This window comes from Balaenoptera physalus, assembly GCF_965194825.1.
Source record: "Balaenoptera physalus genome assembly, chromosome: 7".
In the NCBI taxonomy this organism is placed as follows: Eukaryota; Metazoa; Chordata; class Mammalia; order Artiodactyla; family Balaenopteridae; genus Balaenoptera; species Balaenoptera physalus.
In genome coordinates, this window is record NC_138886.1 from 56,723,230 (window position 1) to 56,746,456 (window position 23,227).

The following is a 23,227-nucleotide window of genomic DNA, read 5'->3' on the forward strand; positions in this document are numbered from 1 at the left end:
TCCCTGTACCACTGTAGGGACTCTTAGAATAGATAGTAGATATGGGGCATGAACCAGAACTGAAGAAAAACTGAGTAGTTGCCTTTTGCCCCTGACTCAGTTTTCACATGGAGTACAAAGTAAAAGTGTTTGCCTACTTAAAGGAGTGTGTGTGTGTGTGTGTGTGTTATAGTGTATATGCTGTGAAAGTGTAATGCCCTCCACCTGCATCCCTTATCATTAGCCCCTTGGGAATGACTTCTCTGCCTTCTCAGCCACTGCCAATTCGTGTTTGCTTCCTAGTTTTCCCTTGCATCACTGTTGCCGTTCTTACTGTTACCTGGAATTTCTTCCTTCAACCCAATTCAAGGAAAAAATTCTAGGACTAGTCCTGCCTCTCTAATATTGTAAATTCTGCAACCCCATCTTCTAGGATGGCAGTTATCAAACATTTTCTGCTGTGAGACATTGATGGACTATAGTTAAATGCATGAAACTCATAGGTGTTTTTAATTTCCAAATTACCCAGTCCTTTTCTCCCCCCACTCAGCATACTTTAAGTGCAGGTAATTTTCAATCTATACTTTCATTAAATTTGGGAGAACTTTAGTACTTATTCTTATTTTTTTAGCTGTGCAACTTGCAAGATCTTGGTTCCCTGACCAGGGATCAAACTTGCGCCCTCGGCAGTGAAAGCGCAAGGACCACTGGACCGCCAGGGAATTTCCAGTACTTTTAAAATAACATTCCAACAGTCTTCGCAACTCTTCACAATAGCCTAACTCTGTGGAACTTTCTGTGCGGTGAATAGTAATCACTGTTTCAGGAAAACTGGGAGGGTACCTATGAATTAGGAAGCCCTATATAATCTGGGTAAAAGTCGCTATCCTAGCGAGCGTGAGTAATTGAGGAAAAGTGGTTACTTGTTATTGTGGGCCTAATTTCTATTACAGGGCTTCATGTCTTCATATGCTTAGCGCTTCACTATGACTTAAGATGCTACTTTTCCTTTCAAACCAAGTCTCACTTTAAGCAGCTTATATTTACTCAGGTCACTTCCTAGAAACTAGTCAGAGGGGTTGGGTATAAGAATGCCCCCAAGGTCCCTCTCACTGACACCTCAAATTTCAGTGGAAAAGTGTTTATGGAAATACTTTGGATTTCCAATTATTTCATCACCTTAACAGCTATCTTCATTTTGGGGCATGCCCTACCACTTAATGTGCATGTTCTGTGCTGTTAATTTTTTCCCTACTTTGAACATGACATTTTTTTGTAGTTGTCATAATGTGCAACAGCTGTATGTTTAATCAAAGTTGTGCTTTTTCAGTTGTTACAGAATTGGTGTGTTCTTACTTGGGGGTGGGGGGGAGGGAAGGGGATGCTGTTGGAGAAAGTCAAAATGAAGGTGTGAATGTGTAGTTTTTTGCTCCTTGAGGTTTTCCCAGGAGTTCTTGTTTTTTTAATCAGATAAGCCATGTTAACATCCTGTCCCCATAAGGGCTTATCTACTTACTGACTTGGAAGACTCCTTAGACTTATTTGAAATAAGCATGTTAACTAATCTGTGAGATAATGTCTCATTTAATTCCCCCACTGGAAAATTTGAATTTCTCAATCCCTTATTCTGTTTAACGGTGTGAACACTTGTAGTGTGCAGGATTGTGCCAAGTGTACTCTTGGACCACTTGAATTAAAGTTACCTTACCTAGTACATTAGTAAGTTTGTCATTCAAGGACAGATTCTCATTCTTTTCTCTTTGGTTGACTTCTCACATATGGCTTTATTGTGTTAGAGCTGTGAATGGTGACAGGTATTAACATACAAAGAGGGAAGAATGACTAGGGATTAAATTGGTAATGTTTTTGGGGAAATGGTAGTTCTGAACTTCAAGGAGTTTAGAAAAATGGCCAACTGACTTTCATAAAGAAACAAAATGGAGACTTAGTTTCCTAGGGCTTCCGTAACAAAGTACCAAACCCTAGGTGGGTTAAGACAACAAATTTATTGTCCAGCAGTTCTGGAAGCTGTAAGCCAGAACTCAGGTTGTCAGCAGGGCCATGCTATCTCTGGCTCTAAGGAAGAATCCTTCCTTGCTTCCTTTAGCTTCTTGATGTTTGCTAACAATCCTTGGTGTTCTTGGCTTGTAAATGTCACTCCAGTCACGTGGCTATTTTCTCCCCATGTGTCTGTCCAAATTCAAACTTTTCATAAGGACACCAATCACAATGGATTAGGGCCCACCCTTATCATCTAGTTTTAACTTGATTACATCTGTAAAGATCCTATTTCCAAATAAATAAGGTCGCATTCTGAGTTACTTGGGATTAGGACTTCACCGTATTTGGGAGGGGTTGGGGGTGAGGCTGGTGGACGCCATTCAGTCCTTTATAGAGACCTTGCCAAAATATGGGTAAGTTGCAAGATAATTTATTCACTAGTCATCGTGGAATACTTTTCATAATACAACTTGATCACCTTTACAGAGAACTTTGAGCAAGTTGTAGTAGCATAAGCAAGAATTGTAATTATTCCTGCTTGAATTTTTTTTCCGCTTGATTTTTTAAAATTACTCTTCAGAAAGATAAAATGGTTAAACGTCTTTATGAACACAAGGTCATAAAACAGTTCACTTTCAAAATTCACCTTTCTTGTAGATTCATTAAAATACACAAAACTTGTTGAAGTTTAGAGTTTTTCTGCCTAGGTGATGAGGTCACAGCAGCAGTGGTACATTTTTGGTTTCAGTGGCTATCAGATTTCCCTATAGTTGATATAGAATGGTTCTTAAGAATTTATTGAGGTCCTGAGAAGGTACTGTTATCAGAGGCCATAGGAATGGCTTCACAATCACTAAATTGCAGTGCTCTGTATTTTACTTTAATAATTTAGCTAGGACATTTGAATAACTAAGGATGTAGAAGGATTGAGTCTTGAGAGAAGCATTTTAATCTTTTTGTATCCTTTTTTTCTAGTTAGAAAATGGATATACTTTATTTGATTATGATGTTGGACTGAATGATATAATTCAGCTGCTAGTTCGTCCAGACCCTGACCTTCCTAGCACATCTAAACAGACTGATGTACAGGCCAAACCCTGTTCTAAGAGTCCACCTAAAGTAAAGAAAACCCCAAGGGTGGGACCTTCCGGTCAGCCGTCTACATCAACTCATGATTTTCTTATTGATCCTGGCATTGGACTATACAAGGTATGTTGTCTTCCTCAGACTTCTGGTTAATTGTGAGAATATAGATATGTTCTCTTCAGGGTGTCGTGAACAAGAAAACATTGACTGCTGTTTGAGAGTAAAGATTGGGCTGTTAATATTTTAACTTTTAAAAGTAATCTTGAAATACTAGTGAAAGATATATAGACAAATGTATAAAATGTATATGTACAGTGCAGAGAATAATAAAGCAAACACCTGTGTAATTCCACCAAGGTTAAGTAGTTCCTTTTTAAAGCCTCCTGTGTGCCCCTACCAGAACACATCTCCCTCTCCCTAAGAGGTAAACTACTTGTTCTCACTTGTATGGTCATTTTATTTTTCTTTAGTGTTACTACTTATGTATGTATCTCTAAACAATGTTTTGTTTTGCCTGTATTTGAACTTTTACTTTTTTGCATATAGATATTTTATTTTTCACTATTATGTTACTGCGTTTTATTAACATGCCACAATACATTTATCTAATCCATGATTAGGTATTTGGGCTGTTTCCAGTTTTAGCTGTTATAAACTGTGCTGTTTTGAACCATCTATGTGTATCTTGGTATACATGTTGAAGAATTTCTTCAGGAATTTTTACCTAGAAATAAAAGTGCTGGTGGAATTTCGATGCATATTTTATCTGTAGATCAGCTTGGGGAATTGACATCTTTACAATGTTGAGTCCTTCATTCACGAATGATAGATGTTTCCATTAATTTAGATCTTTGACATCTTTCTCAATTACTTTTCTGTTTACATATCTTTGACTTATTTCTAGCAGCTTTGTTTTTGATGCTGTTACAAATGGTTGCCTTTTAAAATTGCGATTTGTTTGGTATGTAGAAATGCAATTGATTTATTTATTGACCTTTGTTATCCAGCAACTTCTTCAAATTCTAGTAAATTTTGTAGGAATAATTGACAGTTTTGCTCCATCTTTTTCTATCCATATATTTTTTCTTAATTCTTACTGGTTGGGATAAACTGGGACCCAAACTTAATTTTTCAGAGCTTTTTCAAGGCTAAAAATTAAAGATTGGTAGACAAAATGAATTAAGAAAATACAAATAAAGATCTATGGAAAAATGCAAACAGATCCATAAAAATGGAAAGAATCAAAACTGGCAAAGAGTTGTATCAAAGTACCTGGCCTGGCTACACTGATGAATTGCTTTAAACCCACAAAGATATCTAAATTGACCCACAAATGTAAAAAAAAAGGAAAGCTTTCATTTGTTCTATAAATTTAGTGTAATACTGATACTTAAAACATGATAAAAAGCACACTAGTATCACTACATATTGATGTAAAACCTAAGTTATGTTTTGCAAATAAAATTATAACTGTATATAAGAAGAACATACCTTGACTAATTGTGGTTTGTCAGGAAGTGGGATAGTTCATTGTTAAGAAATATTTTAATATTTCATATTAATAAACCAAAGAAAACAAATGATCTAATCTGTTTTCTGCATCTAAATAAAAATTTGAATTCATTTCTGATTTTTTTAAAAAATCCTTGGTAAGAGGAACAGATGGAATAGATGAATATTTTAAACCACACCCAGCATCATGCTTAATGGTGGGGAAAAGCCACAAACATTCCCATTAAAGACAGGAGCCAGACAAAGAAGCCCGTTAATGCTATTGTTTAACATCTTTCTAGAAGTGCTAGATAATACAGATAAGCAGAAAACAAAGTGTTGTAAATACTGGAGAAGGCAGTCTTTACTTAGAAATACCTGGAAAGCTGAGAAAATACCTTAGAGCATTATGAGCCATCAGCAGAGTGGCTGTTTACCAGTAGCTTTCCTTACTATGATCATTTAGTAAAAGAAAAAAATATAGTAACAAAACAAAAGTCTGGGAATAAACTTACATGATATGCACAAAACTTACATAAATTAGTGCCTTATGTAGTGCTCACAGTTCAGATTGAATTGTTAATATTGAAAGCCCACTTGCCAAATTGTTGTCTATGTCACTCATTGATTTCATCACTCTTTCAGTTACCAAAACTTTCTACTTGATATTTTTCCATATTATTTTAAAAATAAACTTGTTAGTTTAGAACAGTTTTAGATTTACAGCATAATTGGGAAGATACTACAGAGTTTCCATATATCCCACACCTGGTTTGCCCTGTTGACATCTTACATTAGTGTGTGGCAGGTTTGTTATAATTAATGAACCATATCTCCTTAGCTTGTACCTAATGTCTTTTATGTTCCAGAATCCCATCTAGGACACCATATTACATTTACATTAGTATTATACTAAGATAGTTGTCACATCTCCTTAAGCTCCACTTGGCTGTGGCAGTTTCTCAGACTTTGTATTTGATGATCTTGACAGTTTTGAGGAGTATTGGTCAGGTATTTTGTAAAATGCCATGTTAGGATTCATTTGTTTTCCTCATCATTAGACTGGATTTACATATTTTGGGAGGAAGAGCACAGAGGCGAAGTGCTATTTTCATCACATATCTAGGGCACTGTACTGTCGACATTCTATTTGGTGATTATAATTTAGGTTTTACATCAATAGTAACTTACTACTGTTGATGTGAACCATAATCACCCGGCCAAGGTGTAGTGTGTGTCACATTTCTTCACTGTCAGTTTACTTTCCCCCACCCCCCTTTACATACTGTATTTTTTTGAGATGAAGTCATTCTATGCAGCCCAAACTGCATATAGTCAGATTATCTACAAAAATTATTGGGAATTCTTTTATGCGGGAGACTTGTCTCTTCTCCATTTCTTCAGTCATTTATTGACATCAGTAGGGATATTTTTTCTCCTGTGTCCCTTCCATATTCCCCCATTATTTTGGGTTTCTTTGATTTTCGTTAAAGCGCTTTCTTTCTGGCACTGGCACTAGTCCTAGCGCTTTTCTTTCGGGCTCATCTTGTAAGTTTCCTGCCCCAGTCCTGCAGTCAACCATTTCTCCAAGGAGCCTTGGTTCCTGTAATTGGAGAATGATATTGGAAACTAAGATCTGGGCTCTAGGTGCTCCTTGCTACTGGGGTGTTCTTGTTTTTAGGGCCCTCAGCTGACAGAGCAAGGAAATACATGTAGTATGTATAATAACTCCTGTATATCCATGTATCTATAAATATGTAACCATCTGTGTCCATATTAAGCTTACATTATTACATTTTAACTTTTAAGGGCAACAGTTCAGAAGCTGCTACTTTTGACTTGATTTGTTTTGGGCCATGTAGGTATGAATTTGTTTTCATAGGAGGACCAGCTTATGAATCTGCAGATCTGAGATTAATCAAGGTTAAGTAGTTAAGGTCGATTTAAATTCTCTGTTTAGCACACTTCTCAATACCCAGTTGTGTTCCCTCCCCCAAACTAATTCAGACAAACATCATGAGAAACTACTTCTCTTAGCAGATCTTTGCTTTTTATTTGCAGTGTTAGCACTTTGGCTGTCACCTATTTCTAGTACTTGGTTTTGTTTTGATTTTTAAACATCTCTTATATTTCATATTAATATATAGCATAGATGTTAAGGACTTGAGCTTTGTTGTCAGACTTGGTTTCAAATTTCAATTCAGCCACTTTCTGAGTTTGACAAATTTGTCAAGTAAGTACATTGTCTCCCTTTCCTCATTTAGAAATACACTTGGAACCTGGCATGTAAACTCTCAAAAGGCTACTGTTATTTGTAAAATATGTTTAGTCAAAGCTGCACTTAACCTTCCTCTTTAGTTGAAGAGGCTAACACAAACTTACTTGCTTTTTTGGATGAACCTCGGTAATTGTCATAGATATTTGAAATTTTGACTAGTGACTTTTTCATATAGAAGGGCTTATTTCTGGATAATCCATTCATTGAATATTTAGATATTTTCGTGTATATTTGTACTAGGTACTAGAAATGAGGGGTAAACAGATGATATTGCCCTCTGCCTTCATAATTATATTAGATATTCTTTTGGGCTAGCCTGAAAATGCTCAGAGGCTTCTACTTTTGACTTACTTTGAGTTTGCTTTGAATTTTGTCTTTTCCTTAGAGCGAGTCTCTGAATAGTGGGTATATCAAACTTTCATTAAATTGTGTCTGAATCATTTAAAAATTGGGAGGTTTTTTTTTTCCTCTTCATGAATTCTTGCCTATGTAATTTTTGCTTTATAAAGATTTTTCTTTATGGATGAGCAAACAGATTTGGAGGCTTTCCCTTCCTTTTGCCTAAGAATATTTTTGGACCTCATGATAAGCAGGCACAAAAAGTGGATTTTCAAAGTAGTGTACTCAAAACAGACATTGGTAAACATTTAAACTTTAAGATGAAATTTTAATCTGAAGTTGTTATCCAATATCAGTCTTGTTTTGCCCTATTTGATAACTTTGAGTGATATTTGGTCAATTTCAGATAGCTTTTCACATGTTGTAAAAAACCAGATATCACTATCATGTTTAGAAAGTCTGTGGAAGATTGTGCAGAGGCTGGGTCCATCCATTCCCATTGTACAACACATTGAACCACACTCTAGGAAGCAATTTATTTTCTGAAACCAGGTGGACCTCTGATGCCTAAATTGGTTTTAATTCTGGTTTTTAGACGTGGAAGCTTTGTATGACTCACATCAGATCTTACTGTTGAAATGACTCATTCTGGCTTAAATAATAACTGTTTAGCATAATGATAGTAAGCTTTTAGGGTTTAGCTAAGTGTGTGGCACTGTTAAAACTTTTTACGTGTCTATGCTTATTGTAGCAAATAAAGAGGAAAATTATCAGTAATTACTAAGTAAAAATCATGGATTTCTTATATTTCCTGTCTTTTGTCTATAGTGCAGTGCTGCTTTATTTAACCTTGTTGATCATGAAATGTAATAGACAACAAATAAGAGTAGAACTTAACAAGATATTATGAAGTCAGTGTCCATAAATACCACTCAAATTAAGAAATAGAACAGCAGTACGCCAGGAGCTTCTCATGTGCCCCTCTTTATTAAACTCCCTCCTCTGTAGTTGTAACTACTACGCAAACTTCTATGGTGGTCATTTCTTTACTTTTTATTAGCTTTAACCTTTTATTTATTTATTTTTTAAAATAAATTTATTTATTTATTTTTGGCTGTGTTGGGTCTTCGTTTCTGTGCAAGGGCTTTCTCTAGTTGCGGCGAGCGGGGGCCACTCTTCATCGCGGTGCGTGAGCCTCTCACTGTCTCAGCCTCTCTTGTTGCGGAGCACAGGCTCCAGACGCACAGGCTCAGTAGTTGTTGCTCCGCGGCATGTGGGATCTTCCCAGACCAGGGCTCAAACCCGTTTCCCCTGCATTGGCAGGCAGATTCTCAACCACTGCGCCACCATGGAAGCCCACTTTAACCTTTTATTACACTTAACCTCTAATAACCTTTAACCTATGTATGCATCCCTAATTTTCCTCTTTCTGAACTTTATATAAATGGAACCATATTGTGTTTTGATGTGTAACTCTGAAGAAACACGGTATAATGAGAGAATCATGTTCAGAGTTAGAGAAACCTTTATCAACTTAGCTCCCATTTCTAGCTGTGTATCTTCTGAGGGCAAGTGTATTTCACTTCTGAACCTAATTGGAAAATAAGAATGACGTTGCATTGTAATTTTTAAAGGAGGTAATGTATATAACGTTAAATGGCTAATGTATTTACTAAATAAGCATGGTATGGTAATAAGACCATACTATGAGTTTTAATAAGTTTTAACATAGGACATATGTTGATACTTAGTGGAAGGAGAGTTATTTCATTTGTTCCTGCTATATGCTTGCTAGGTTGGCACATCATACAGATTTGTCACCTAATCTCAATATTACTGCAAAGTATGTTACTTTATAAAAGAAGCTGAGGCTGGGACAGGTTAAGTAACTTGTTCAAGGTTACATCTAGTAAGTGATAAGGGCTTAAACACACAAGCTCTGCAGATAAACCTCAGTTTTCCACAGAACATACAAAGTGCTACAGCTAGCTATGGTAATTTCTCAAGTATTTGCTCTTGGTACTGTTTTATTTTTTAATGATTTTTCCTTGCCTCCCATACTTGGGGTTTTTTTGTTTGTTTGAGTTTTTATCAAATACTTGGACATGAAAGACTCTTCTCTAAATGTGGCTACGGGCATATCTTGGAGATAATACGGGTTTGGCTCCAGACGACCGCAAAAAAGAACATCGCAGTAAAGAAGTCAAACAAGTTTTTTGTTTTCCAGTGCATACAAAAATTACATTTACACTATACTATAGCCTATTAAGTGTACAACAGCATAATTTCTTTTAAAAATGTACATACCTTAATTTTAAAATGCTTTATTTAAAAATAACCATCTAAGCCTTCAGCAAGTCGTGATCTTTTAGCTGGTGGAGGGTCTTGCGTCCGTGTTGATGGCCACTGGCTGATCAGGGTGGTGGTGGCTGTGGCAGTTTCTTAAATAAGACAGCAACTTTGTCAACTTTGTCACATAGATTGACTCTTCCTTTCACAAACAACTTTGTCACATAGATTGACTCTTCCTTTCACAAACAAGTTTTCTGTAGCATACAAGGCTGTTGCATAGCATTTTACTCACAGTAGAACGTCTTTCAAAATTGGAGTTGAGTCCTCTCAAACCCCGCCACTGCTTTATCAACTAAGTTTATATAGTATTCTAAATCCTTTGCTGTTTCAACAATCTTTGCAGCATCTTCAGCAGGAGTAGCTTCCATCTCAAGAAACTACTTTCTTTGCTCATCCATAAGAAGCAACTCCTTATCCATTCAAGTTTTACCATGAAATTACAGCAATTCACCAACATCTTCAGGATCCACTTCTAATTCTAGTTCTCTTGCTATTTCCATCACATTGAAGTCCTGAACCCCTCAAAGTCATCCATGAGGGTTGGAATCAATGTATTCTAAATCCTATCAATGTTGATATTTTGACCTCTTCCCATGAATCACAAATGTCCTAATGGCATCGAGAATAGTCAATTCTTTCCAGAATGTTTTCAGTCAACTTTGCTGAGATCCATCAGAGGAATCACTATGGTAGCTATAGCCTTACAAAATGTATAGTAATGAATAGTAGCAAAAACATAAGCTTTAAGGTCAAGGTGTCTTCAAATCCTAGTTTTACATTTTATTAACTTTCATTTGGAGCAAGTTAACTTGTCAGAGCCTTTGTTTCCTTACCCTGTAAAATATGATTTATTAATTATTAAGGTTAGTTAGACAAGCCTAACTAAAGGAGCCTTGCATAATACCTGGTATATGGGTATTAACTTTAATACATACTCACCCGCACCCCTACCCCATGTGATACCATCTGTCAGAATTCTCTTGGATACCTTAAGTGGTCTTAGACCCTCAGGAAGAGCTAGCTTGATTAGGTAATGATCTTGTATTAGTAATGTCTTTTTATTTTTTTCTTTTTAAAGACTTTTTTAAAAGTTGAAGGGATGTCTCTTGGTTGTTGCTCCTGAAAGGGCTTTGACCTTTAGACCAATTCCCTCAGCTTTTTTAGGACAGGATTTTTTTTTTTTTTTAAACGCGATTCCTTAGGTAACTCTAAATTTCTCTGGTATACCTGTCTTCTAATACCCCGTTTTCCTTTTGTTAGATTGTATGGTTTAGTTCTGGATCATCCACTAGAGTTGACTACATACATTTTGCATCTTTATAGCTCTGTTCTCTTTATATTTTCTTTGTTCTTCGAGGTACTAAAATAATGCATTTGCTAGTGACTTGCTGTTGGTGGAACTTATCTCCATTTTGTATAGGTAGGTTCACTAGATTCTTTCCTTTGTACATGTGCGTAAGTCCCTCGTTTTCGAGTTTTATTTTCTGTTTAATACTGTGTTTTCTGGTTGGACTGACTGTAAATTATCTGTAGGATTCTGAAGAAATTAATGGAACAAATTAATATCACAGTCATAATACTTCAAAGTTCTGGCTTTTTGTTAGTGACATTCTTAATGAATGACATGCCAGAATGACTCTTGGGTACACAAGAATTATATTTTAAAGGTCTAATATAGATATGGGTAAGGAATAGTTAAAGAAAATACCTATTTCATTGAAGGATATTGGGAGGAAAGTTAATTTTCATATTAGTAAATAACAGATTTGGCAGCATAATCCAAAAAGAATAGTTTCATTCTAATCTTTGAAATTACTTTAAACATGAATATCTGCAAATATTAACTATGATAACCCTCAAAATAACTTGAGTTATATTAATGTTTTTGAAGCAGTAGATGAAATTATACTTCATTAACTAATTTTAAACTTTTTTTTTAGGTAAATGAATTGGTGGATGCCAGAGATGTTGCCCTTGGTGCTTGGTTTGAAGCACGTATACACAGTGTTACTAGAGCTTCTGATGGACACTCACGTGGCAAAACTCCACTGAAGAATGGCAGTTCTTATAAAAGGACTAATGGAAATATAAATCATAATTCCAAAGAGAACACAAATAAATTGGACCATGTACCCTCTACGTCTAATTCAGATTCTGTTGCTGCTGATGAAGACGTTATTTATCGTATCGAGTATGATGAGTAAGTGCTCATGCTGTTGAGGACTTCATTCATGTTTTTGTTTGTAGAAGCAAAATCTTTCATCTCAAGATTGTTTTCAAATAATAGTCTTTCAGAAGAAATCATCTAGGGGTCATGTTCAGTCTAGTACCATTTGTTTTTATTTTTGTTTGTTTAGTGGTTGTAATATAATAAGAGCTCCTCAACATTTAGCATCTGGCTCCTAAGTGGTTTGTTGTTTTGGGTATCCTAATACCTGGCTTAATTCAACATGTAAGGGTTTCTCTTTGTCTGGTCCTCTATTAGGGTTTTTGCTATGTATTTTAATAATATTCTAGAAAGTATATAGTAGTGTATAATGTAATAGCATTCATTCATTTATTTATTTATTTTGGCCATGCCGCGGGGCATGTGGGATCCTAGTTCCCCAACCAGAGATCGAACCCATGCCCCCTGCAGTGGAAGTGCGGAGTCTCAACCATCAGACGGTCAGGGAAGTCCCTGTAATAGCCTTTAGAATGAGGTTGAAATATTTTCTAAAAGCTAATATTGGGATAATTCACATAAAATTTATACATTTAAAGGGTACAATTCACTGTCTTTAATATATTCATAGCATTGTGCATTATCACACACTACTCTTAGAACATTTTTATTTTCCCCCAAAAAACTATATGCCCGGCAATCACTTCCCAACCCCTCTCTCCCAACAAAAAATTTTTTTTTGAATTTTATTTTATTTATTTTTTTATACAGCAGGTTCTTATTAGTCATCCATTTTATACAACAAAATGTTTTTAAATGTTCATGTGATAACAGTATTAAGAACTTGCTTTGACGGCTTAGACTTTAACACTGAATTATTTTCCTTACCTATTTTCAAAATCCTAGTATAAAAGTTACTATGGGGAAAGATTTAGTGTTTATTCAACACTAAATGATCTTTGTCTTCATTCAAGTGACATTTTAATATGTATAGAAAGTATGAAACCAAGTCTTTACAGGTGTGAGTTCAAGATCCTAAAATGGTTTTGATTTTTCTTAACAAAAATGGTATAAAAGACTGGTGTCAACTCAGATTTCCAGGATACCTGGAAAGGGGTCAAAAGTAGATCCCTTTCATCTTTTCTGATACTTCTTATGGTTGTAGTTAACTTGCCAACATGGCTTATTTCAAATGTGCAATCATACTGTTTTTTACCATAGTAGATGATAATAGAACCAACAACTAAAATGAGTATTAAGATCTGGGATTGGCCAGAACTGGCAATATTGGTAAATCGAGCCTGGGATAGAAAGGGATTGGAGTTGATGTGTTAATAGTAACCAGTGTCTGGGTTTATGAATACCATGGCAAAGAAGCAAGAGTGGAGGACTTAAGCTATCTGTATATCGGCTGTCAACAAGTAGAGTTCTTGATTTGCTTCAAGTTTTTATTCTATTTCTTGGAGAAAAGAAGAAATAACTCAGAAACCTGCTACCTGGGACCTGATTCTGGCCAATAAAGGAGTTATTATTTGGCCAAAAAAAAAAAAAATTGTATAGAATGGCACAGTGTAGAAATAGGGTAAGAAGCTTTAAACACTAAGTGAACTAAGGCTTATTAAATTTTTTACAGTTTTAGGGGCTCTTGGTTGGTTTTGGAATAAGACTTTCCAAGGGATAGACCTGAGTTTGGTACAATGTTAGAACATAAATCACAATATCTTAGCGTTTATTTGGTTATTTTTTTTTTTAAAGTAAATCATTTTTTTTTAATTAATTTATTTTGGCTGTGCTGGGTCTTCGTTTCTGTGCGAGGGCTTTCTCTAGTTGCGGCAAGTGGGGGCCACTCTTCATCACGGTGCGCGGGCCTCTCACTATCGCGGCCTCTCTTGTTGCGGAGCACAGGCTCCAGACGCGCAGGCTCAGTAGTTGTGGCTCGCGGGCCTAGTTACTCCGCGGCATGTGGGATCTTCCCAGACCAGGACTCGAACCCTTGTCCCCTGCATTGGCAGGCAGATTCTCAACCACTGTGCCACCAGGGAAGCCCTGGTTATTTTTTAATGAAGAAGTTTGTGTTGATTAGAATGAATGTTAGTCTAAACCCAACATGCATGAGAAGACTAAAATTATCTGTCCAAAATAATTTTACATGATGGAATTGTTTCAGTGCTGGCAACTTAAAGATATGGTAGCTGAACTTTCTTTGAGACATAAGATATCAGAAGCTTAGTAAATGTCATTCATATCTTCAAAAAGAGAAAAGGACTATACAGAGTAAAGTATGAAATAAATAAAATAGATGAGTTTCTGGATAAAAGTCCCAGATAACAAAAAGCTGGTATAAGCATCTAGAAAAAATCATGATCCCATATGGATGTGATAAAGAATCCTGTTAAAGTTTCATTCGTCACGGTTATCAGAAAAGTTAAAAGCTATAGTCAAGTTTGTGTTAATTTCAATAACGTATTAAACAAGTTCTTATGTTCTTGGACGGAGGATGCATTGAAGACAGATTGTGGAGTATATGGCTTAGCAGTAGTAATAGATTCTTATTGAGTAGTAAGCTCCAACTTAGTCAATAGAATGTAGCTATCAAATAGTTACGCTGTAGGATGTTTTATTAGAAGTAAGATATCTAGAACAAGACTGGTGGTGCTACCGTTTTACTGGGCTGGTTATTCTCTACTTGGAATATTGTTTTCCATCTTCGTGCTTTAAGAATAATACCAACAGGACCTGGTGCATCTTTAGAGTAGAAGTCAAAATGTAAAATCAACTTGAAGAATAGCTAAAAGAACTAAGTATTTACATTGAAAAGACTGGGATCAAGATAGTTTTCATAATTTAAAAGCTCTGGGTGAAAGTTCTGTACAACATAGAAGGTACGTTTCAGGATAACATAAACTTCCTACCAGTCAAATCTCTAAAGATAGAGAATGGTCTGCACTGAGAAGGAGACAAAAACAAGTGTTGGCTATCTTCAACCTTAGACAGGGGGAATTACTAGAAATGTTACATTGCAAAGGGAAATAAAGTTAGAGGTCATTAATCCAATCACTCTAATTTTTACTTCCAAAACAGTATTTGTGAGACAGTTTTTTGTAGTTAATAGACTTTAAGTACATATAGGCTGCCATCCCATTCCATTTATGATTCTAATTTAGTACTGACATTTCTCTCAATGAATTAACTTCATTTTTCTCATAGATTAAGTTGAAAGTAATCTGCTTAATTGTCTCCAAACTCTGAGTGCAGCAGTGCATTTTGAACAGCCTGTCATTTAGCCAGTGCAGAGAGGTATTGTACATGGGGCCAAGGAACCTGTCCGAGGAATTCTTCTGGGATATGCAGTGTTTGTCAGTTTAAAATGGCACTGTTCAAAAGTTACTTTTATAGTGACCTACAGGTCCTAATATATTAACCAGACCAAATGAATTCTCAGTCTTTGAAATGAATTTCATTAAAAGCATTGCTGTCTCAGAACAATATAAGTAGGTATACTACTCTGCATCTTCAATCCCCACTCCAGTCAGAGCAGAGTTAAAAACAATTTTTAATCTGTGAGGAGTGATACATATTACAGATTTATGATGTTACTTATTAGGTAGATGTGTTCCACAAAACAACACTCCCAAAAGCCAAATCTAGTAGTTGATATTGTTCTAGAATCTCAGTGAAATCATTTGTTTGCTAATCTTATTCCATTTTTCCTCTCAAAATTATAGATACAAATATTCTAAGTGCATAAAAAGCAGGTTATGTTAAGAGATTTGTTTGAAATGTTTTAAGGTTTAAGAGTTTTACTGTTTTCAGGGGTCCCTTTTCTATAGATTCCTTGATGAACATAGACTGAATTGAGAGCTTCCTACTGCAAATAATATAAAGCAAAATTGTGGAGTTAACATCAAAGTGCCTGCTACAAAGAACATATATGTGGGTTTGTTCTGTTTTGTTTTTTCATGATGGCTATTCTATACTATTCATCTGTCATCACCCTTGCCTTAGCAAGGACTTTGTATTTTTAGAATTAAACCAATCCAGTAAGTACTTTGGGAGAAAGAGCTAGTAGTACAAATATTAAATCTAGACTTTAGAGATTTAGATTCCAACGGATTCTTAAATCTTCTGTAAAGTTTTAACTTCTTAAAAGCAGCTTTATTAAGGTATAATTCACATAGCATTCAATTCTCCCATTTAAAGTGTAAAATTCAGTGTTTTTTTAGTATATTAACAGGACTGTGCAACAGTCACCACAATCTAATTTAGAACATTTTGGTCTTCCACAAACCCCGTACCCATTAGCAGTCACTCCCTGTTTCCCTACCCCCACCAGCCCTTCCCCCAACCCCTCTCAGCCATAGGCAATCGGGAATCTTCTGACTCTGGATTTGCCTATTCTGGACATTGCATATAAGTGGAATCCTGTAACATGTGGTCTTTTGTTACTGGCTTTTTTCACTTAGCATAATGTTTCAAGGTTCATCCATGTTGGAGCTTATATCAGTACCATATTCCTTTATTGTCAAATAATGCTCCATATTACCACTGTTTATTTATCCATTTATCAGTTTATGGACACTGGTGTTTTCTACTTTTTGCTGCTAGGAACCTTCATGTACTATTTTTTTGTGTAGGCATTTGTTTTAGTTTTTTGGCATGTATGTGGCAGCGAGATTGCTGGGTTGTATGGCAGTTATGTTTAACCTTGGGAAGAACTGCCAGACTTGTTTCCAAAGTGGCTGCACCATTTTACATTCCCATGAGTTGTGTATGAGGGTTCCAATTTCTCCACATCCTCACCAAAACTTTTTCTGATTAGAGCCATCCTATAGTATAGGAGGTACAATTAACCTACAACATTATGTTAGCTACAGGTGTACAGCATAGTGATTCAGTATTTATACATCACAAAATGACCACACCCCTAAAGTGTGTTTATTGGAGAATGACTACGCCTGCTTGAAACTTTTGTTTTTAGTGGTATTTTGGGCAGAAAACAAAAGGGAAGGGGATTCAGAAGTGAGCAAATGTCAAGGTAATATAGGCAATTATAAACCCATGGAGTGGTTAAATGGTGAATTAAAGAAAAAGAACATCAAATTTTCCCTTATTTCATAGTAAGCTTGTACTGTATATTTCCATAGCTTTCTAAAAGTTGTCTTTATTCCCATTAGTTAGTTACTCTCTGTAGTTATTTAAGGTTTAAAAATGTTAAGGGTCCTGAACATCTAAATTCACAAATCTGTGACTGCAGTCTTGTGAGAACAGAGATCCTGAAGCTAATTGTGGTGATGAGCCATGATCTTGACTGATAGGGAAGTAGACTGGGAAAGGGGCAATCATTACCTTAGTGTTTCTGGTAGGTTAATATGTCTATAGCATAGCTTACAGCTATTTAATCACATTAACTCTTATGTGCCAGACTCTGAGCTAACTTCTTACATGAATGCTCATGTAATCTTTAGAATAACTATAATGTTAGTTACATTAACTCCCATATGAAGAGACCAAGGCTTACTTACATAACTTGCCAGAGGTAACATCTGTTAAATTGTCTGACTCCAGAGCTTAAGGGTTAACCAATATGCATTATTGCCACTCTGCCTTAAACAGGGTACATGTAATTGGTAATAGCCTACATAACTTCAAAGGTCAACGATTTTGTATGACCTAAAGACTTGCTTTAGACTTGGCCTGGGTTTTAAAGCAGACAGCACTTATACAACTTTGAGTTAAACCCTGGGTATGTAAGCAACTGAGGCCACACTACTGAATTTAATCTTTACTCATCATTTGGCTGCTTTATCAACAGATAAAGGCTTAAATCCTTACCCTGCTTTTGTATTAAGAAACATCTGTTCTTAGTGGATTTGGCTTAGATTCCTCTTAATTAGCGGTTCTCAACCCTAGCTACACATTAGTTGTCTAAGGAGCTTTAAAAATATCAGTGCCTAGGACCCACCCCCAGAACTTCTTGTATGATTGATCTTTGGGACCTCAGGGGATTGCTGTCTCAAAAGTTCCTCTGTGATTCTAATGTGTAGCCATGGTTGAGAACCACTGCCTTAGACTAGTGGTTCTCAAAGTATAGTCCTGTCCAGGAACATCAACATTACTTGTTAGAAATCCAAGTTCTTGTACTTACTCCGGATGTAATGAATCGCTCTCTGGAGGTGGCCCTGCAGTCTGTGTTTTAATAAGTCCTCTGGGTGGTTAATATGTATACTCAAGTTTAAGAACCACTCACTGATTGCCTTTTGTACAGCCTTATCAGTTGGTACTAAGAACCAATATGGGGGAAAGGGGTTGATATGACAATTTAAACATAGTAAATATATTAAAGGCTGGAGATGATATACAATACCTGAGGAATCTGAGTATTCATCTTTATTTTAGTACCTGTATAGGTGGCTTATGGCTTGTTGATTTTTCCATTTGTTTCCATATACATAAAGGATTAGTTAAGTCTTTTTCTAAAAGAAATTATATTTCATTCCAGCTAAATGATCTGTATCATGTAAATGAGGGACCATTTTCCACTAATGCAGTCTTTATCTGTACCTTGGCTAACATAGAAAGCAGTGACCATCATGTGTTTGTGGAGAATTTATCTTTTATGTTGTATTGGTACATTCTTTTTTTTCCTTTTTAACCAATTGAAATATTCTGTTTTGAGTTTTGTGGCAATTTTAGTATATCATCATTCACATAATGTTTCTTTTGACTTGATGATAATTTCTCTGAATTCCCCAAACTTGTACTTCCTCTTAAGAACTCAAACCCCAACCCAGACCATACAAAAGGAAAGATTAACATGGGAGCAGTATTTGCAGAATTAGCTCCAGAACCACTGTTTAAAAAGTATTCTTTATTTCTTCTGTCTGCTCCATCAACCGTTAAGTATTGGTAAATTCTTAAGCGGGGGAGAATACTCTGTAGTAGTTGAATATTTGTTCTGAGATCTAGTTCTGGCTTTCCTGTTGAATTAGACTCTTAAATGCATCAGTCAATAGTTCTAAGACAAGCTTTCTGAATTGGGCTTAGGGTTAAACTAGATCTCAGAATCTCCCCATATACCTTCTTCTAAGGATTCAACAGGTACATTTACAGGTCAGTTAAAAAGGTGAATACTAGTCTTGTCAGTGACTTGGTTTTTTAAATTGCTTTATTAAATTTAGTGTTCTAATTTAGAGACCTTGATTTATAAATTGGAGCTGATTTCTATAAAGAGAAATGTAAGCTAGAAAGCACATAGTGTTTGAACAAGGAAGTATATATATATAAAGAGGGAAAATGCTTATGAAAGTTATTTTATTTATGTGTCATATCTTAGTGAATTGTCTATGGCTAGGCAAAGTTGAAATCTTTAAACATGAGAGAGTTTTCATAGTGACATGAAAACTACTTATATAATCTTTCATGCTCCATAGTGTTCACATTTCAAATAGAAATCAGTTTACCTCAGAAACAAAAACTCTTTTTGTTTTGACTTTTTAGTAGATTATTCTGAAGTACCCTTTTTAAAGCATGGTTCAATAATTCTCTTGTTAAAACAACACTATGTGCCAGGCACTATACAGGTACTTTTCCTGGATTATCTCATGTAATCCTCATTAAACAATCAATGAAGTGGATACTTTTCTAAGTGTAAAGAGGGAATAACTGAGATATAGAGAAGTTAATATACCTAGTATTGAATAGGTGATAAGTGGTAGACTGAGATTCAGAAGAGCACGTACTTAGAACCAGTCTACCATACTACCTCTCATTTTGAGAGAAGCATGCTTATAAAATACCTTAATGTATAAATAAGTATATATAAAATATTATAAAGCAGTTATGTTTGCATAATTAAAAAAATTTCTGTCATTCTCTCCAGTTATGTCACAGAACAGAAACCTTAAATCAATAAACACCTGTGGGTCTTTTTCTGTAAGGAAAATGCATAGCTCGCTAGTATTCAAAGGATTTTTAAACCAAATAGGTTAAACTGCTGCTTTTAACAGCGTGTCAATGTTCTACCATGGGATTGAGATCAAATGGAAATGTCATAGCATCACTTAGAACTTGGAGGGTAACTTACGCTAGGCTACAATTAAAAGCTCTTCTGGCGAACGTCTTAGGATAATGTTGTCATTGCTGCCAGCATTCTTTTAAGATTTTTTGAGCTATTCTAAGCCTGTGGTGCATGCTTTTGAGTATTCTTAATTATGGCTACTGCAAATAGAAGTCACTGAGCCAATTTCAAAAAAAAATCAAGTGGTATTTTTAGATAAAAGTTGCTGTTCTATAAAGTAACAAAACTGATTTTCTTGAATGTATTGATGTGATCTATTTCTAAAGGAATCTCAAAAATGTTTTAATGATGTCTGGGTTTTCATGGGAGAAAAGGAATAAGATTTTTAAAAATCAGATCAGAGTGTCATGTTGATCTTGAGTAGGGAGCTATAAATGAGAGGTTTAGTTTCAGAACCCTGGTGCAGTGACCAGTCTCCCCCATTGTTTTTTGGTTGTTACTGACATGTTTGCCAAAGACTTAGAATATTTCCTCTTTCTATGACTTGCAGTGTTCTGAATGGATGATAATCAAAAGGAGGGCAGAAGAAGTTAGATCTTTGACTTTATTGTTGCTCTTCTCTTGTGTTAAAAGATCACTTGGTGCTTAGAAAAATGATTACAGGTATCAGTTAAAATGACTACAGATATCAGTTGATTTCACCTTTTCAAATTTATACATCATTCCTTTACATTAGTGTTTCTCAAAACGATGGTCAGCAACACTGCGGATTCACCCAGGTACGGTATTTATAATGCAGATTCCTGAGGGATACCAAATCCCACCCCCACTCCCTGCATTGGGTTGGCCTGGAGTAGAGCCCAGGAATCTGCTTTTCAGAAAGGCAGCCAGGAGCCTATTAAGTATACAGAGCATTGGTTCTCTTATAGGCTTTATAGTTTTAGTCATTAGAATCAGAATTTGCTTTGAATTCTAGGTCTTTGGTTGAGTTTTTTGCTTTGTTTTCTTTGAACTTGTTCAGCTTTAATTTCCTCATCTGTAAATACCTACTTGACCATGTTCTGTTTTTTCCCCCAATAACCTTGAAAAGTATCCAGTAATAATAGTGAAATTTTCTGCTTTTCATTTATTAATAAAGCCAGGTTATTTTGGTAAGTACTCTTAAGTAATTTATCTTTGGCATAGGTATCTTTTAACCTGATTACATTGTTTCCACTATTAAAACAGTTATACACCATTGTTAACATGTTGTACAAGTGAGATTTATTTCCATGTAATATGTAAAGTCCTACTGTAAGCAGTTTTAAGTAAGCTATTTTTGTCTGTGAGTAAGCTTTACATTTAAGGTGTGAAACTGAGTAATGTTATCTATTAGATTAAGAAATGCTTTCTTTTTGCATGTAGTATGACATTAAAGATTTGCTAAAGTAGAACATGCCTCCAGGTAAATGTTGTCCTTATTTAAGCATTTTAACACCAGGAAGCCATGTTTTGAAGGAAGGTTTCAGTGATAGTACTTTGCTTAATACAGTTTGAGTCTTCTAAAATGATTAGTTAGCTTACAAGTCACCTAAGGAAATGCACTTTTACTATTTTATAACAAACCTGTTTTAAAAATTGTGCTTAATCAATTTCCCTGAAATTTAATTCCCCAGGTTTTACTCAATGATTTGTTAATTGAAAACACAATTGGTTTTTGCTAAAATGTCACATAGTTCAGGATAATCAAAAGCATGTACTCTGAAGGATATCTCTAAAAGACATCTAAAGAGTATTTGGAGTAATGAAAATGTTACTGGGAAAACAAGATTAAGGATATTTAAGGCTTATCTGAGAATATAGACTTTATAACACCAAAGTGTTTCTAAATTCTCAAAGATGCAGAGTAGCTAACTAGAATAATCTTATACCTGTAGTGGGGTAATAATACCTTGACTTCAGGTTCTAAGAACAGAAGGTCATGTAGAATAAGAGAAAAAAAGGACCCTAGTCTTATCCTTCCATAGCTGTATGTTGGCTCTTGGCACAGTGTAGTCAGCTTCGGTATGTTCCTTCCTCTCTGCTTCAGGTCTTTGGGGATATCTTGAGCCCTGTTTTAGAAGTTTTTCAAGCTTCCAACACTTCCCAAAATGCTTCATACAGTCTCCTGCAGTTTTCGCCAGTGCAAATGCTGGAAGAAGTCAGCGCTTGGACCAATTTGTAGACTTTGCAGTGGTTATCTTCAGCCATACATTAGACTTCATGGGAGGCAGGGAATGCTGTGTTGGAGGCTGCCTATACTTAAAAAGACTTTCTCTTGCGTACTTGTGTAAGTAATAGTGGAGCTAACTACAAGTTTCTTCGTTTTAAGAAATCCAAAAACGTTATCTTTAAAACGCCTTTTTCTTATTATCTCTGTATAGAATTCTTTGTTGCCACTTAACTACCCTAAAACACAGTGGTCACAGTTTATTACATTTTATTAAGAGCTTTAGTTATACAAAAGATTTTTCTATTTAATGAGTTGCATGTTTCCAAACATCTGTAGGCCTGGTATATCCCAAACACACTAAAGTTTGAATGTGGTATCTGCTTCTCAATGAAAACTTGCTATTTTATAGTGTAAGTTCTGTGATAGAAATATGCACAACTAGCATTTAGAGTACCTAAAGTTCTGAGATTATAAGGTAGAGAAGATACTTCTGTATTCCTGAAGGAGAACCACAGGATACCAAGGTTAAGGAGGTACAAAATACGGGGTTACCTGAGGGTAGATTAGTATGGCGAGAGTGTAGGAGATATATGGTGAGTAGTAAGAAATGAAACTAAAGGTGAATAAAGATTTCAGGTTAAACATGGCAGATTAAGTTGCATGTTTGTCTCCACTCCTTCTTACGCCCTCCTAGAAGACAGTAAAAGAATAAATGCATAAACCCCCGAGGACAAAAAAATGTGATAGAAGTAAGACACAGAAGAGAAAGCAACAAAATTTTGGAAGGTAAGAAGCTAATGGGTAAATGATGCCTAACTTAGGCCAGAAAAAGCTGAAACCTAAGGATAAGCCAACAACAAGCAAGTAAATTGACATCGAAGAACCTTTGGAAGGTTCAGACCTTGGATTTACCAGGTACTTTGGACGTAGGCATATGGAATAAAACTGAGAAGAGGATTGGTTTATTTATATGAAAGAGCATTTTAATCACTTCTACCCCACTCAAGGCTTAAATCAAGAAAGAGGAAAACATGGTATTCAGGAAATAGGATTCAACGCAGGAAGTAATGAAAGGAGATCCCAGCATGACAGCTGTGGAACAGGTCTAAGCCTGAAGAGCAAGTTTTCCAGATTAGAATAGGACAGAGGTCTCTAGAAGATGTTGTGCAACCCAGAACACTAGTAGAGTACCTGAAATGTCTGAATGTAGAAGAGTTTTAACAACTGTGGCAGAATGGGGATAATTAATATGTACATGGAAAATTAAGCAAGTAGCAACCAAAAAGAAGAATTAAGTACTCAACAGAAAACAAAGTTGTGAAAGAAAGG

At 35.6% G+C, this 23,227-nt stretch overlaps 1 protein-coding gene across 1 annotated transcript in view; it reads left to right on the top strand.

The window, feature by feature from the left end:
- The window catches only part of UHRF2 (ubiquitin like with PHD and ring finger domains 2), a 74,892-nt gene that overhangs the window by 3,223 nt on the left and 48,442 nt on the right, over positions 1 to 23,227 (top strand). Inside the window, exons 2-3 of the mRNA XM_082470936.1 lie at positions 2,956 to 3,189; positions 11,467 to 11,726. Coding sequence (XP_082327062.1) covers positions 2,956 to 3,189; positions 11,467 to 11,726 — 494 coding nt within the window. The remainder of the gene's footprint in view (positions 1 to 2,955; positions 3,190 to 11,466; positions 11,727 to 23,227) is intronic.